General features: G+C 43.2%; 2 protein-coding genes across 2 annotated transcripts; one reads left to right on the top strand and one right to left on the bottom strand.

Moving 5' to 3' along the window:
* Positions 1-1,684: 1,684 nt before the first annotated feature.
* Positions 1,685-6,846, bottom strand: LOC307258046 (uncharacterized protein). Its single transcript, XM_080037436.1, has 4 exons — positions 6,655-6,846; positions 4,252-4,434; positions 3,725-3,918; positions 1,685-3,022 (listed from the first exon to the last, which is right to left on the bottom strand). Exons 2-4 carry the CDS (start codon positions 4,417-4,419, stop codon positions 2,746-2,748), a joined length of 639 nt encoding a protein of 212 aa, XP_079893562.1. The 5' UTR covers positions 4,420-4,434; positions 6,655-6,846; the 3' UTR covers positions 1,685-2,745.
* Positions 6,847-8,466: 1,620 nt separating this feature from the next.
* marveld1 (MARVEL domain containing 1) lies at positions 8,467-10,932 on the top strand. The gene has a single exon (XM_080036304.1). The coding sequence runs from the start codon at positions 8,595-8,597 to the stop codon at positions 9,099-9,101; it is 507 nt and encodes a 168-aa protein (XP_079892430.1). The 5' UTR covers positions 8,467-8,594; the 3' UTR covers positions 9,102-10,932.
* The last annotated feature ends 6,583 nt before the right edge of the window (positions 10,933-17,515 follow it).

The following is a 17,515-nucleotide window of genomic DNA, read 5'->3' as shown; positions in this document are numbered from 1 at the left end:
AAACAATAACATAAAACAGTCAATTGCCAAATCATTTTCTGTCAAATGACCAATTAAAAACTACTAATGAGGTGCCATTGAGCAAGGCACTTAACACCAATGTTCTACACATGTCCCACTAAAATGTAGTTGTGTGAGAGTGTGAGCCCCCACAGCTTATGGCCTAGAAACTGTAAGTGTAGCATGTAGGTCAAAAGTGAAACTGTGATCACACATCAGCTGACTTCAAGCTAAACAAACCCAGAGACCCAAAGACTGCTTTACTGTCTAGACCAGGGGTCTCCAACAGGTCGATCGCGAGCTACCGGTAGCTCGCGGGCGGGCTTTCAGTAGCTCGCCTGATAGGTTGACCGACTTGTAAAAAAAAAAAAAAAAAAAAAAAATGTTTTTTTTTTTTTTTTTTTACAAGTTAAAAATCTGATGAAGGTAAATGCACCTCTTCCCATGGTCAAAACTTGCGATTTGCGGTAAATAAATGTTCATGTGTCTCAAAGCGTTTCTCTATCAGCTGGTGTGTGTGCTGCTCTGCGGCTCTGCATGCGGCCATGCATGACTACGGCATGCACTGTCTTTGACCTTTGCATAAATGTATTTAATAATTTTAAGGGGAAAAGACATTGTATTTATTATTTCAACTATTGAGTTATTTGTAAAACAGCCTGCTAGTGCAGCCATACAAGATTTATTTTCTAAATGTTCAATGCTGCTTTATTTTTATGTTTTAAATTGGGAAATACATTTTCCAAAACGACCAATAACCTCTGTATTTAAAAAGAAATCAAGCAAGTAGGCTAATAATAACCATTAATGAATTATAAGCTATCGCATCACAGTAGGCCTAATTGTCCACAATAATCTCACAACAGCCCCTATCTAAAAAGGAACTTTAAAAATGTACAACTGTAAGGTCAGTTGTCTGTTTTATTCAAATAAGCAGTTGTTTATTTCTGTAGTGCGTATTGGCATCTTTGAGCAAAATACCCCCAAAATGTTCGGCGCGCCGCGTTGCGCCGCGCCTCCTCCACACCTGGGCGGTGACCACCTTGACTGAGACATTTCCTGGGGGAAACACTGTTGCGTCACAATAAGAAGTGTAATATAGACATTGATGTCAATTTTCACTGATATGTGGCCCACAAAAAGTGTAAAGTAATGTGTTGGACCTTGGACCTTTGATGGGAAATTATTTATGATAAGTATTGGGTATTGCAATTTCACACGTGTACAAACAGAAGCTTAATTCATTTGATGTGTGCTATGTAAATAAATATAAGCGATTTGATACAAGTAGCTCTTGGCCACTTTAATTTTTTCAAAGTAGCTCTCAGTTGAAAAAAGGTTGGAGACCCCTGGTCTAGACGCTATGACACCAATGTGTTTAAAACAATCTGCACTAACCGTATGTACTGTCTGAATAGCAAAACATTACATTAAATGTCATTTAGCAGACGCTTTTATCCAAAGCGACTTACAACTGGATGCTGGCTAACTATCAGGAGACATTTTTAGGGTTCAGTGTCTTGCTCAGGGACACTTGGGACATGTGGTGGGGAGACTGGGGATCGAACCACCGACCCTATAGTTGCACGTCCACCCACCACCCTATCCACTTCGCTACAGCCCCCCAAAAGAAAGTTTGGGCAGATTTAAAATAAGACAAAACAATACAAAGACTCACTTTTTATTTAATTCCTGTAAATCTATGAATGACAAGTCAAAAAAAAGAGTATACAGTAAAACAGTCAAAAAGTTTCATCAAGTTTCCAGCATTCTGATAAGAGTTGTTGACAGGCAGTCTTTCATTAATAGGCACAGTGGACCATCGCACTGTTAACCACGAACACTTTTATAATATGAGAACAGCAGTTTTTATTTTCCAAGTGTTTACAGCAAAACAAAATACATAAAAACATCTCAGGGAATGTATTTGTTTGGTTGCTTATTTCTACAGTACACCACCTAAAACGTCGCCAGCATTATTATTGCACTCTTACCCAATAATAGTGTTGTGTAAGAAAGACAATCAAGTAGTTTAATATGCAAACGGTACATCAACTCACACGTCAACATATATGGCTTTATATGGGATGGGAGCAGGATATAATAACTCCTTATAAGTACATCCGCATCTTGTGATTTTAACTTCAAAAACATAACGTCTATTGAAGTTATGTGCCATACAGTTATGAGTTAAAGTGGCTACGAAGAGCAGCCTACAGTGTTTGTTGATTCTAGCGGCACCTTTCCTTTGGACAAAAGCGGGTAGTGTTTTTTCATAAATCGTTTGGTCTATTTATATATATAAAATAAAAATAAAAGCTTTTTTCGCTGGTGGTCTCGTTTGCTGTTGCAGGTAATTTTCATATAAAAATTAGACTTGTTTCATGAACATTTTTAAAGTTCCTCGTAGGAGGTTCAAAGAATGTCAAAATTCCTAGCTTGTTTCGCTCTCTGTATTAGCGCCACTGCACTACACAAAACGACTTCAAGTATCACCAGTGTCCATAATAGTTATCAGTGTGCACGGCTAAGTGTGACTGCTAGGATTAAATGTATAGTAATAGTCATAATAAGGCCGTTTCTTGAAATGCACCAACCACGATATATATATATATAAAGTTGTGTGAGATACCAGGAGACTTCAGAACTGTCTTCACGAAGCAATAGAGCTTTTAACCACAAGACTTAGTTCAATTTCAAAGTCAATGTTGGTGGATCTCAGGAGTTTCGGTGGGAGTCAGTCAGTCAGTGTAGTATTCTGTGGAGGTATCTCTCTGGGTTGCTCACTGCCCCTCTCCTCAGTCCCGAGCTGGTTCTAACCGGTCTGTCGGGGGTAACTGGATGGCTCTGGGTTTCAGCAGCGGGCTCCACGGTCGCCCCTGTCCCGCTACATCCCGTTGCCCCATCGAAGGTGTCTCTGTCTGGGTCTGGACTGCTGCGTGCTGCTGCCTCCGAGTCACCCTGGTCCTCCTCCACATCCACGGGATCCTTTACTTGGCTGCTGGTCGAACTCTCTCCGATCCTGTAAACATTAAACAGTAAAACAAATGTAAGTTAAGTTATCTTTTATTAGTCAATTCACACGAGGCACATTGAAATTCATCTTTTCGCATATCCCCCTCTCAAGTTACCACACTACAGAGGGGGTCAGAGCGCAGGGTCAGCCATAGTACAGCGCTCCTGGATCAGTTTGGGGTTAAGTGCCTTGCTCAAGGACACAATGGTAGAGATGGTGGGCACTGTAGATGTAATACCAGCCACCACTAGTTTTACTACTAATACCCTCCTGTCCGGTGCCGGGGATCGAACCAGCGACCTCATGGTTACTGATCTGCCCATCTTCCTCCAGACCATCCTACCACCCCCACCATACCATGTTGTCATGTTGATGCCAAGCAATTCAAACGTTACAATGTGTGATGTTGTGGATTAGGGCTGCAATGTCAATTTTTGCAAATGCCCAATCTTGATGCATTGTATGCCCCTATAAAGCACTTTGAACGGCCTTGTGTCTGAATTGTGCTGTAGAAATGAACTTGCCTTGTCTAATAAGATGAGCAATAGAACACGTTTATCATTTATTTCAGTTAAAGCGCCGTCTCTGCAATACTTATACCACTATACCAACATTCACGATAACGATACAGTTTCCAATATATTGTGTAGCCCTATTGTGGAAGTAGGCTATATTACGCATAATCCTTTAATAGTTTTCCCCCCCTACCTGAGGTGATTGAAGGCCCGTAGCCAGTGTGACCCGAGCACTTCTCTCCCGTGGGTCCTCAGTCCTCTGCGGTGACCTCTGGCTCTCAGTCCGATCAGCGCCTGGGCCAGCTCCGCCTCGTCTCCCTGGCAACACACCAGCTGGGCCCGCTGCTCCGCGTCCTGGTCGCCCGCCGCACGGAACAACCTCTGGAGCTGAAAGGCAAGAGGCAAGTTTATTATTTTCATATTTTTTAAAGATTATTTTTGGGCATTTTCCAGCTTTATTAGACAGTACAGGGTTGAAATGGGGGAGACAGAGAGAGAGAGAGAGAGGGGGGATGACCTGCAGTAAAGGTCCACGGGTCGGATTTGAACCCGCGACCACTGCAACGAAGGCCTGAGCCGATATGGTACGCGCTCTATCCACTACGCCACCGGAGCGCCCGGGCCCGGCAAGTTTATTTCTATAGCACAATTCAGACACAAGGCCATTCAAAGTGCTTCACCAGGGGCATGACAGCAAACAATACATGCAGATCATAATACCTGCCACAGGTTGACGCTGCTGAAGATATTCCCCGACCCAGCCTTCCTGCTGCGCCGGTCAGCCAGACGCCACAGTGAGGAGGGGCCGGCCGCCATGGAGCGCCCCGGGGGAGGGGGGCCCGCGGGTCCACTGTCCATAGGGGGAGAGAACAGGGGGGACGGTGGCATGCACTGGCTACTGCTCTGTGGATAGAAGGGAAAGGAGAGTTAAAGGGTGCACTACTGTATGTAACTTTGGGTGTGGCAGAGAAGTGAACTTTTTTTTGGGGCATTTTTAATGCTTTATCAGACAGTTTGGAGAGACGGATGTGAAATGGGGCAGAGAGGGGAATGACATGCAGAGAACGACCACTGGCCGTATGCCCTGGCTACTGCTCTGTGAATAGAAGACAAATGAGAGTTTAAAGGTGCACTATGTAACTTTGGGTGTGTCAGAGGGGAGAGTGTCTACGTTCCCACAGCCCGATGGCCCCACTTTTTCTAAGTTATAACTTTATAATAGAGAATAGTATGTTTGTCTGTTTTAGTGTTTGTGTCAATCCTATTCTAACCCTCACCCTAACACTAACAACCCAGCTGTGATGCCTGAACCTAATCGCCAATTTCAGGAAACATAGGGCTGTGGGACCATTAAGCTGTGTGAACAATGACCCCTGTGAACATTTTGTCAAAAGGGGTTAGAAGATCCTTTCATTTGATTTTATTTGAAGTTAAAATATGCTTATTGAAGCTTTTCATATAGTCAAGTGTTACATAATGTGTTATAAAATATTATGGTGATATTATTTTTATTTTTTCATTCTAGCTCTTACTGTGTCACCTGGCGATGCACATTCCCCGCTCGGAGAGATGTTGCTGCACGACATGCAAGTTGCAAACAATGTAGCAACAATGGCTGTGTGTTTGCAACACATCTTATTTTAGAATGGCCATTCTTGCATTAAAGATTTGGACCAGCTATATAACAGTCAATGGAGGTCAGTAATGGATCAGACCTGTAGCCTGCCGTAACAACACCTTCACACAGCTGTCACACCTCACACACGGCCAGTGAGACGCTCTGATTCCTTAATCCTGCTTTAGGACGTGAGCAGATGGCAACTTTGACTTCCATCAGTTACATATGGCTCTAAGTGGGACGCTAATAGACAGGTATTAGCTGGGTGAACAGGTCACCATTGCATGTGGGTCAGTGCTGCCTTTCCACTGACATAACTTAACGGAATAATCCCAAATAAAAAAAGTTAAAAAGGTGCTACGAGGAACTTTTAAATATTTCTGAAACAGTCTCATCTTCCCTCTGATGATCATGAATTAAATGTAACAGCAAACGAGACCATCAGTGCAAAGAATGCTATTTTTATGTAGTTTTTCTTAATGCCTTTGTCATGGGTATATACGCTCACCCAGGAACTACAGCTGGCGTAGTAAAAACACTACCGCTTTTGTCCAAAGGGGGGCGCTAGAATGAACACAAACTGAAAGTTCCTCGGAGCACCTTTAAGGTCAGTCACCTGATTAGCTTGTTGTTCTGAGCTTTCAAAAACAAATCATCAAAAGTGTCAGATCACCTATTCCCTACATCAAGAACAAAGTGTCTCATTATTTCTTCTAGTCAAGCTTCATAACCTAGAGGTCCAACTCCTACTGTACTCATTCACCATTCACTAGTATGTCTTCTATAGTTCATAACCTATGGTCCAACTCCTACTGTACTCATTCACTATTCACTAGTATGTCTTCTATAGTTCATAACCTATGGTCCAACTCCTACTGTACTCATTCACCATTCACTATTATGTCTTCTATGGTTCATAACTGTCATGTACAGTATGTGCACACTGAGATGTATAGGCCTACTGGAGCTATGTGAGTTCACTTTTGACACCCATTCACAAAAAAATAAGAAAAAACATGACATATTCAGTGAATTAAGGGGAAAACGTTACACTGTATCACAATCAATGTATGAGCTATAGTAATAATCTACAGGGGTTGTTTAAGGACGCGCGTGGAATTATATCGACAAGATTATCACCAGTATGGGATGCAGCAGCTTTTTGCACAGACACAAAAAATGTGTTTTGCATTAGATGACGTACTGATAAACAGGAACAAAGAGCCTCTTGCTTCTGCCCCGTGTGTTGACATTTCACTGTTTGCTGTTTGCATAACAAACTGTTGCGCCCGGTGCAGCTATCCAACAATAGCCTCAAAAACTATGTCTAAATCATTGTCTAAATCCTGTCTGTAATAGTAAGTAGTTCTACCATAAGACCGAACTACTTACTGTACTACCCAAGTGCATGCCGGGATTTCTTAGACAATAAGAAAAGAGCAGTAGGATGGATCCTTAACACAAATCGCCTGAGTGTCATGTGGATAAAAAGGACATCTGCTTACCCGAAGATTAACAGCTCTTTTCGGCTCGACTTTCACTGCATCTCGCTCTCTCTGTGCGTTGTGCACATAGTCGCTCCTTGTCAATGGAAGCTTCCACAATGGCTGAAATGTAGCCTATGTAATGTAGCCTATTTACGCAGGGCCAGTGTGTGTGTGTGTGTGTGTGTTTGTCCAGCTCCAAACTGCAGCCAGTTTCTGTGTCTTTGTTTCGACTGTCAGTCACAAATCAACGTTTCCAAATGACCAACGAGAGATCGGGATATCCTCTGTCCCCTCGTGACGCGGCTGGGAGAGGGATTTATTTGGACCAATGGCTGGGTGTTTGTGACGTAGGAGGGACTGGAAGAGGGAGGCGCGTGCTCCGCCTTCTCGGCCACGTAGGGTGTGTACGTTGGAATCATCCATTGACGTCATTGAGCCTGGCTGGGCTCGAGGAGCGCCGGTCAATTACGCTGATACCATCGATGTGTTGGTGACATAGAAAGTATATCACAGGTTGGTGAGAAGCACCACTCGCAAAATTACGCACAACGATGATCGCATGGAGTCTTGCACATTTGGGCCAAGAACAGGCGTAATCTAACAGACTTGTGAAAGGCTACTGCTTCTGTGTGTTACGGTTAATATCCATTAGAAATTTAATTATATAAAAATAAATATATAGCCTATATGGAAAAAATTGCCTGTTTCAGTTGGATAAAGAAAGATATTGTTAAATCCTTTATAATAAAGGCTATAGGCCTATATAATATTGATCTTTTTAATCAACTCCTTGCTGTATTTACACTTCAAATTTCTGCTCTGTGTTGTTTTATTCTTTTATTATTAAAAGTCAATGTGTGTTGATTTGATGTTTATTTTAATGTGAAGTGTGTAATGCGTAATTTTATCATTTTAAAGCACTTTGAGCTGCATGTCTTTATGGAAGGTGCTATATACAAATAAACATTATTCTTATCATGATATTAAAACTTGAGAATGATTGCACTAAATGATTATCTTACCGTATGTACACCTTTGCACTTCGCTCAGATAGATATTTATTCAGATGTGACGTTAGTATTACCATGTAAACATTGTGTCAATGATAGTATTCATTTGTGATTTTCTATTATGTTCTCTATATATAACATCTATTGCATGATGTCCGTCCTGGGTCACTCTCCCTGAAAAAATGAATAAAAAATGTAATCCCGTTAAAGGTTTTATACTGGGAGATTTGTTCAGTCGTGCTAAGGGTCTAAGGACAGAGGAAGGGTGTCATACTGTATGGAATGTGAAGCCCACTGAGGCAAATGTCTGTTTGTGATTTCGGGCTGTACAAATAAAGCTAATTTGATTTGATTTTGATTTGCTATAGTTCCGCCTACTTCACTATATGCCTACTGTATATGCTTATTTACAGCATAACGGTCCCATGCTAACAGGGGGAAACTGCTGCACTATATGAGCGAACACATCCGCAGATGAGCGGTGTGTCATGGATGTATCCATCCAGCAGTCCAGAGGAGGAGCAGGCTTTGAATTACAGGCCGCCCCCTCTCTCTCCTCACCCCCCCCCCCCCCCCCCAACCCCCCCAACACACACACACACACACACAAACACACACACACAGACGCTACAGTCAGCGGAGGAAACGGAAGAGACGAAACATAGCAGGCTTCACTACACAAGAAGGTTTTTCATTTCAAAACCCCGGGGCTGTGGAAAGAACAGAGAGTTCCTTTTTATTCACACCTGAACTTCTACAACTTTCTCGGACAATCTCGGACTTCCATTCAAGTCTTTACCCACGTTTTGCGCATCTTTTTCCCCCAGCTGTTTTCCCTGCAGCTGGCTGGCAGGACGCACCCGCCCTGTTCGGGGAATAGGGGGACCGAGAGAGTGACCGGAGGAGGAGAGAGAGACAGAGACAGAGACAGAGTGAGAGAGAGTTGAGATGCCAGCGCCAACAACACTCGCGTCCCAGGCGCAGGTGAGGGCCCACATCCAGAAGTTCCTCCGGAGTTTCCTGGGAGTCATCCGGATCCTGCAGATCGCGTTCGGCGCCGGGCTGTGGATCACCATCGCCGCCAACAAGTACGAAGGCTCCATCCACTTCGTGCTGTTCGTGGCGGTTCTCTTCTGGCTGCTCACGTTGGGCCTTTTCTTCCTCACGCTCCTGGATAAGCAGGACCTGGTCCCACTACTCGGAGGGGACCGCTGGCTTTGCACCAACTTGGCTCACGACGTGGCCGCGGCCGTGCTTTACTTGCCGGCCATCGGCATCATGATCTACAAGACCAATCGCAACTCGTACTGCAACCTGGAGCAGTACACGCAATACTGTCTGTACAAGGGCTACCTGGCGGCCGCCGTGTTCGCCTGCCTCTGCTGCGTCGTTTACGTCGTGTCCGTTATCTATGGAGCGTGTAGGAAGTGTCGAGGGGAACAGACGGTGATTTAAGACTGGACTTTTTGGGGGATGCGCGCGCAGATGGCAACATGGGTTGGCGAGGGGGGTTTGGGACCATCCACAGCAAGATGAGGAATAGTTAACTTCACTGTACTTTAACTCAACTGTTGCTCTATTCAAAGGCTTATCTCTATTGCAAACGTTCCACCTTGGTGTGTGTGTGTGTGTGTGTGTGTGTGTGTGTGTGTGTGTGTGTGTGTGTGTGTGTGTGTGTGTGTGTGTGTGTGTGTGTGTGTGTGTGTGTGTGTGTGTGTGTGTGTGTGTGTGTGTGTGTGGTGAGGCAGAATCTCCCCCAAATCCCTATGTGGCCTTATTGTCAGTGTGTTTAAATGTGCAAAATTCAGGAGAATGCCAAGATGTTGTCAAAAAACACTTTTTGTCAAAATCAGGGAATCTCTCCTCACATTCCACTACCTGTCTGTACTGTGTGTAAACCGGCATGTAAACAAAGGGTACAATGTAAACCAAAGGGATTTTGACTAACAAGAATTCTCCAGAATCACTGACTCCATCTTTTAAGGTTTTGCTGAAATTTAAAATATCCAAGCAGCTCCTGGTGCATTTCATTGTTAAGCAGGGTGGGAGTCTTATGAGCGCAAAGTATTGTACCCATTTATTAAGGCTACAAGTGATGTGTTTGTGTCCCATTCAAAGCCATGAATCCAACTGTTTTTTTCCCCGCAGTTATTTAGGGCAGGACAGTGCAGGTGAATTGTGTAAAAAAAACAATAACTTATAGATATCTTCATGACAGTTGATTATTTACTTTAAAACAATTTAAATGTTTGAAGAAATATGCACATTTGACACAATTGTAGTAATTATACATAGACCTACATTTGAATTTCTTCCAAAAAAACAAAAGTCCAGATGTTGGATGAAGCCAATCATGAAGATGTATAGTATTGGAGGAATATAGATGCAAACAGACAAGGTTTAGGTCTTGAACGTAAATCTGGACCTTTTATTTGCCCTGTAGTATGAAAGAAGACTTTATGGAAGGGTTAGAAAAAAGAAAAATATCTCCACATTGACCAGTGCTTGAGAAAACCGATGTATTTCCTGCAATGTCTCTCCTTAAAGCTGGGGTATGTGATTTCTGATTGGTCAAAGTTAACATGAGCTGTACTCTTTGTCCAATCAGAGCGAGGCTCCGATTTTCTGTTCTTATTGGCTGTTGGGACTGTCCATTCACTTTGGCACGACTTTGTTGGTGTAGAGCGTGTCAGTGAGGGACCAAAGAGAACAAGTGGAGCGGTTGAGGTATTTGGATTCGAATCTCTATCCCGAGCCTTAATGTAACGTGCCTTGTATAAGAACCATTATAATAATCCTGTGTGGACGTATTACAGTGTGCTAGCAGTATATTCAGTGTTACAGGTTTACAACTCAAAGGCCTCGACGTACGCTTTGTAGAGTTTGTTTTTATGAGGGATTTTACCTTTATTTTAAAGTATGTTTTTTTGTAAGTGTTTACATGTTTTTTTAAATACAGCAAACAGTAACTGACGCGTGATGGACTAAAACACACTTGCTGATATAATTTTGACTAGTTTTATTTTAGTTTTTTTACGTTAGTCTTCTCTGCCTCAAACATTGCAAACAGTATATTTTTTAAATATGTTTTGTCTCATTGCCTTCTGTCAGGATGTTAAAACAACGAGGTCGCGACAGCAGGCGACCTCAACAATATAGGTTGTGATTGGTGCTACGATGTGTATGCTGAACAAAATTATTCCTTAACATTTTCATTATGTATAAACCAAAGAGATTATTAGAAAAACTAAATGTGCAAGAATAAAGACCAGAAAGTGAGATCACAGTGAGAGTTCTGTTTTGTTTTTAAAGGTATAGTGCGTAAATTCTGTCGCCCCCCATGAGGAATTCTGAGTAATTACAACAACACTATTGGCGCATCTACATGAGGTAAAGCCTTCAGGTGATCGCACATGGATTTTAAACCTCATGCAGTACGTCCAGGTTTTTCCTTAGCAGTATAGAATCAACAACTGAAACATTTCTTGGGCTCTTCTTGGGATTTTTCTGAGCTCCTGCACCAGTGTCAGGGGGCGATACCAGTTTGTAAACGCTGCCATACTGAGAAACACAGAGAGAGTTTTGTGGAGCTGATAGGGCTTAATCAACTTTGTGTCAACTCATTTGGAAATGGCTTGAATGTATACTGACTTTTATTCATATGGAAAAGTTACTCAGTATAGATTAAATTCTTTGAGTACTCAGAAACGTATACTTATTACGTAGAAATCAATGTAAATGAAGGGCATTGGGCTGTGTGTATGTGCTGTGCTTACTGTGGCTCTCTGTTGTTTAAATGAAACACAGATTGAAAGGGGAAACACACATACGCCCCCGGGAACTTCCTGTTGGGAGATAAAAGCTTTTGTCCAATCAGAAGAGAGCAGCTGTATGACATGCCACAAGACAGGCAGAGATCCTTAAGCCTGTCTGTGTCTATAGCAGGCAGTGAAAGAGTGACATACACATGCAGACACACACACACACACACACACACACACACAAATAAACACAAACAAACACACACACACACAATGTTTATGCATGTGCTGTATGGTAGAGAGAATGTGTGTGTTTCATGACGTAATCCTTTAGGCTGGAAAAAACGTGTGTGTGTGTGTGTTTGTAGGGTGTTTTTTCTGTAGCTTCCATACATAGAACACTTGTGTATGTACAGTATCTCACAAAAGTGAGTACACCCCTCACATTTCTTCACATTTTTCTTTATATCTTTCCATGGGACAACACTGAATAAATGACACTTTGGTACAATGTAAAGTAGTCAGTGTACAGCTTGTATAACAGTGTAAATTTACTGTCCCATCAAAATAACTCGACACACAGCCATTTATGTCCAAACTGCTGCCAACAAAAGTGAGTACACCCCTTAGAAAGAATTTACAAATTGGGCCCAAAGTGTAAATATTTTGTGTGGCCACCATTATTTTCCAGCACTGCCTTAACCCTCTTGGGCATGTAGTTCACTAGAGCTTCACAAGTTGCAACTGGAACCCTCTTCCACCCATTTATGACAGCATCACAGAGCTGGTGGATATTAAAGACCTTGCGCTCCTCCACCTTCCGTTTGAGGATGCCCCAAAGATGCTCAATAGGGTTTAGGTCTGGAGACATGCTTGGCCAGGCCATAACCTTTACCCTCAGCTTTTTTAGCAAGCCACTGGTCGTCTTGGAGGTGTGTTTGGGGTCGTTATCATGTTGCAATACCACCCTGCGGCCCAGTTTACGAAGGTTGAGTGCACATGGTCAGCGTCGTACACAGAGGTTGGCTTTGGAAAATAGACGTATGAGTGCTGCCAGCATTGCTGAAGGGCTTGAAGGGGTGGGGGGTCAACCTGTCAGTGCTCAGACCATACGCCGCACTCTGCATCATACTGGTCTGCATGGCTGTCATCCCAGAAGGAAGCCTATTCTAAAGATGATGCACAAGAAACCCCACAAAAAGTTTGCTGAAGACAAACAGACAACGGACATGGATTACTGCAACCATGTCCTGTGGTCTGATGAGACCAAAATACATTCATTTGGTTCAGATGGTGTTAAGAGTGTGGAGCGGCAACCAGGTGAGGAGTACAAAGACAAGTGTGTCTTGCCTAGAGTCAAGCATGGTGGTTGGAGTGTCATGGTCTGGGGCTGCATGAGTGCTGCCAGCACTGGGGATCTACAGTTCATTGAATTCTAACATGTACTGTGACATACTGAAGCAGAGCATGATCCCCTCCCTTCATAAACTGGGCCGCAGGGCAGTACTGCAACATGATAACGACCCAAAACACCCCTCCGAACGACCACTGGTTTGCTAAAGAAGCTGAGGGTAAAGGTTATGGACTGGCCAAGCATGTCTCCAGTCTTAAACCCTATTGAGCATCTTTGGGGCATCCTAAAACGGGAGATGGAGGAGCGCAAGGACTCTAATATCCACCAGCTCCTTGATGTCGTCATGAATGGGTAGAAGAGGGTTCCAGTTGCAACCTGTGAAGCTCTAGTGAACTACATGCCCAAGAGGGTTAAGGCAGTGCTAGAAAATAATGATGGTAAAACAAAATATTGACACTTTGGGCCCAATTTGGACATTTTTTCTTATGGGTGTACTCACTTTTGTTGGCAGCAGTTTAAACATTAATGGCTGTGTGTCGAGTTATTTTGCGGGGACAGTAAATTTACACTGTTATACAAGCTGTACACTGACTACTTGACATTGTATCAAAGTGTCATTTATTCAGTGTTGTCGCATGGAAAGATATAATGAAATATTTGAAGAAATGTTAGGGGTGTACTCACTTTTGTGAGATACTGTATGTTTGTGTGTGTGTGTGCATGTGTGTGTGTGTGTGTGTGTGTGTGTGTGTGTGTGTGTGTGTGTGTGTGTGTGTGTGCGTGCGTGCGTGTGTGTGTGCGTGCGTGCGTGTGTGTGTGCGTGCTTGTAACAATCTGAAAAAGAGGCCTGTTCTTACCGGAACAGTCTGTTGGGGTTCTGGCCCTAGAGGTGGGCTAAACTCTCGGCCAATCAAAACAAAGCCAGTAAAAGATGATTCACTGTCTCATCTATTCCAGCCAGCAGTCAGTTAAAAAAAACACCAAAAAAAAAAGCATGCTGTAGACAAGTTGCATTTGGTTTACTTTCACACAGTCAGCAAAATGATTATGCCATGGCTACGTGTGAACACTTGTTGATGGCATTATGCATGTTCTGAATGTGGCACGAAAAGGCTGCAGATTACTCACACCTATACACACACTCATCCCTTATTTGGGCATCTATCTTTTTCGCCTTGTACGCTTCCCTTTGGGGTGTGATGATGAAGTTGTTCTTGGAAAGGATTTGGAGCATTATGTTACAGTAAGTTTCTTTATTTGTCATTTGACATCGAAATTCGTTCTCCGCATATCCCCTCTCAAGTTACCTCACTCCAGAGGGGGTCAGAGCACAGGGTCAGCCATAGTACAGCGCCCCTGGAGCAGTTTGGGGTTAAGTGTCTTGCTCAAGGACACAATGGTAGAGATGGTGGGCACCGTAGATCTAATACCAGCCACCACTAGTTTTACTACGAACACCCTTCTGTCCGATGCCGGGGATCTAACCAACAACCTCATGGTTTTGCTGGTCAGCCACCTTTCCTCTATGCCACCCTACCACCCACTGTACCAGATTGTTAGATTTAAATATCAAAACAAAGACGACATAAATGCAATGCAACCAACTTAAAGCAACAAGTGGTGTTTATATTGTCTTTGCCTCACAGATGGTCTGATGCTCCATGGCTCTGACAAGTATCCTTGACGTATTTACTGCCAACATTTCAAAGGCAGAGGGAGTTATACAGTGACCATATAAAGGCAGAACCTGATCAGACTGTGAGCTGGGAAACGGTCAAATTCATTGCCTTATTTGAGCTTAAAATGGGTATTTTATCTAGCTTGTGATTATTGGACTAAATCATGTGGAATCAAAAACTATGCAGCGTATCGTCCACTGGGTCTGTGGACTTCCAATGTGTGTGTTTGTGTGTGTGTGTGTGTGTGTGTGTGTGTGTGTGTCTGTCTGTGTGTGTGTGTGTGTGTGTGTGTGTGTGTGTGTGTGTGTGTGTGTGTGTGTGTGTGTGTGTGTGTGTGTGTCTGTCTGTTTATTCAATACTAAGAATTACATGTAGAGAAAATATGTTTTGTAAACTAATTGCAGGCTCTTCAAATGTAAACAAATCCCTCTGCCCAGAAACTGCATAGTGCACCTGAAAGGCCACAAAAGGATTATCCAGAGCTTTTTAAAAGTCAACACATCAATAGGTGTATCTATCAAATATCACACACTGTATATGTCTGAGAGCCCATTTTTAAATGTTATTTTTGGAGCATTATTGCTTTTTTTTAGGAGACAGAGTTGAAGTGGGACAGAGAGGGGAAGACATACAGAGAACTGACCCGGGCGGGATTTGAACCCGGGTCTCCTGCGGGGCGACGCTATGACGAGCGCCCCATAAGAGCCATTTTCACTTAATCCTTAAAACATCACATCCATGTCCAGACAAGCGAGCCTTGTAATCAGGTAATAACAGGAGATGTGTTATTATGCGAAGGGCGTGGGCACCATAACAGTGACGTTGTATATTCTTTCCAGCTCTAAAGGATAAAGAAAAAGCCAGACAACTTGGTTTAAGAGCCTAAGGAACCAGGCGCTTCCCCAGAGTGCAAACTACTGTGTGATATTAGTGTTGGCCTCTCCAGCTAAGAGACATTTCCTGTATTCGCTCTCCCACCCGTCTGCAAGAGACCAACCGTCTAATACTCACAACAACCCCTCCTAAAGGCTGCTCAGTGGCCCGCCCTACAACCATGGCATCATGCACACTGTTAAATGGATTTCACTTATCCTGTAAAGCGCTTTTCCCTGGTTTTTCACAGACCCAAAGCGCTTTACATTGTTTTGTTCACATTCACCAAATCGCACATATTCGTACACCGATAGCAGCAGCTACCACGTAGGTCGCAAGCTAACTCTCAGGAGCAATTTAGGGTTCAGTGTCTCTTTGCCCAGGGACACTTTGACATGTGGCAGGGAGACGGGGGATCGAACCACCGACCCTGTAACCCAGTGGACGGCCGCCCTACACACTTCACCACAGCCGCCCACTTACCTGTTGCCATGGGACTGATGGAAATAGAACTGAAAAACTGACAAAGGGATCCCAGCCAGAAAATTGAAAAAGTCGGTTCAACAAACCGATAACAATGACATGATTGTGGCTAAAATTAAATCGCTGGCAAGATGGTTGCTATAATTCTTCCTCCTGTCCATAGCAACTGTGCAGATGAGAGATTTGTTCCTACAGTGATTCCAATGTAAGTGACTGGGGACAGAAATCTACATTCCTTGTGCGTGAACAAATGCCTTTTGAATTTCACAGCCTAGGCTTTGTAAACGGACATGTTGCCCCTTTGTTTACATACCATTTTACAGAGTCTAGGCTGTGTATAGCTGAGATCAATTGCACTTGTTAATCGGTAGGTTCATTTTTCCCAAACATTTTCCTGAATCAGAGTTAGTCAAATGAAGTGGGTCATTTTCCAGTCATATGAAGATATTTCCAGTTCTAGTCCGTTCTGTGCATGGAAACGCAGTCTGATGAAACACAAGGGAACCTTTCACTACAGAGACTTTGTAATGTGATTAACTGCTGATGCCTCAATAGCGTCAGTTGAACTTTGGAAAACTTTTTTTTGTTGTTGCACAGAATGACGTCTGCCTTGCCCCAACGCCCAATATCTCACGTAGGAATAAAATATTAGGGATGAATATGTAATGTAAGTGTTTTTTAAGACATATATAGGGGGGTGGGGGGTGTTTTGGATTTTTTGTATGCTCAAACTTATTCAGGAACTCTTCAGATTTGAAAAAATCCTCTCAACAGCCAATGTTTTTTGCAAGACTTCCTCACAGACCAGAGTCTGGCGTAACACACCGTTTAATGAACCAGTGTGTGTGTGTGTGTGTGTGTGTGTGTGTGTGTGTGTGTGTGTGTGTGTGTGTGTGTGTTTGTTTGTATCTGCGTCCAGAACCAGTAGAGGCCCGTCTTTATTTACTCCACCCAAATTCTGGTTGGGTATTCCCAGTGGAAGTGCTCTATCATGCCCAAGTGTGTCTGCACCATTTCCATCTCTTCCCCCCCCCCCTCTCTCTCTCTCTCTTTCTCTCTCTCTCTTTCTCTTTCTCTTTCTCTTTCTTCCTCTGTCTCTCTCTCTCTTTTTCTCTCTCTCTCTCTCTTTCTCTCTCTCTTTTTTTTCTCTCTCTCTTTTCTCTCTCTCTCCCTCCAGTCCTTGTCTATCTCGTTTTGGGAGTCTACATGCACACACACGAAACATGAAAAACACAGACACCGACACGCACACACACACACACACACACACACACACACACACACACACACACACACACACACACACACACACACACACACACACACACACACACACACACACACACACACACACTCACACACACAGCAGCAGCGCCCTTGTTAACCACCCTTTTACCAAAACCTGCTGATATGCACATTCCAGTGCAGAGGAGGGGGACACACACATAGGGGCCGGAACAACACAGATGGAGAGACTGACAGAAACCACTTTATATGCATTTATTACGGGAACAATGTGCATATATATTTTTGTTCGTATAAACACAAAATCTCATCTTTTTAAAACCTGTGCCTGTGTCATTTTCTACAATAGAACAGACACTGTTATTATAACACCGGCTATTTTTAAAGGTGCACTATGCAGTTTTCAGAGGAGAGGGATTTGTTTACATTAGCGAACCTGCAGTCAGTTTACCAAACATATTTACTCTACATGTT

Source organism: Ammodytes marinus (assembly GCF_949987685.1).
Source record: "Ammodytes marinus genome assembly, chromosome: 11".
NCBI classification, from domain to species: Eukaryota; Metazoa; Chordata; class Actinopteri; order Uranoscopiformes; family Ammodytidae; genus Ammodytes; species Ammodytes marinus.
This window is presented reverse-complemented; position numbering and strand designations above follow the sequence as displayed.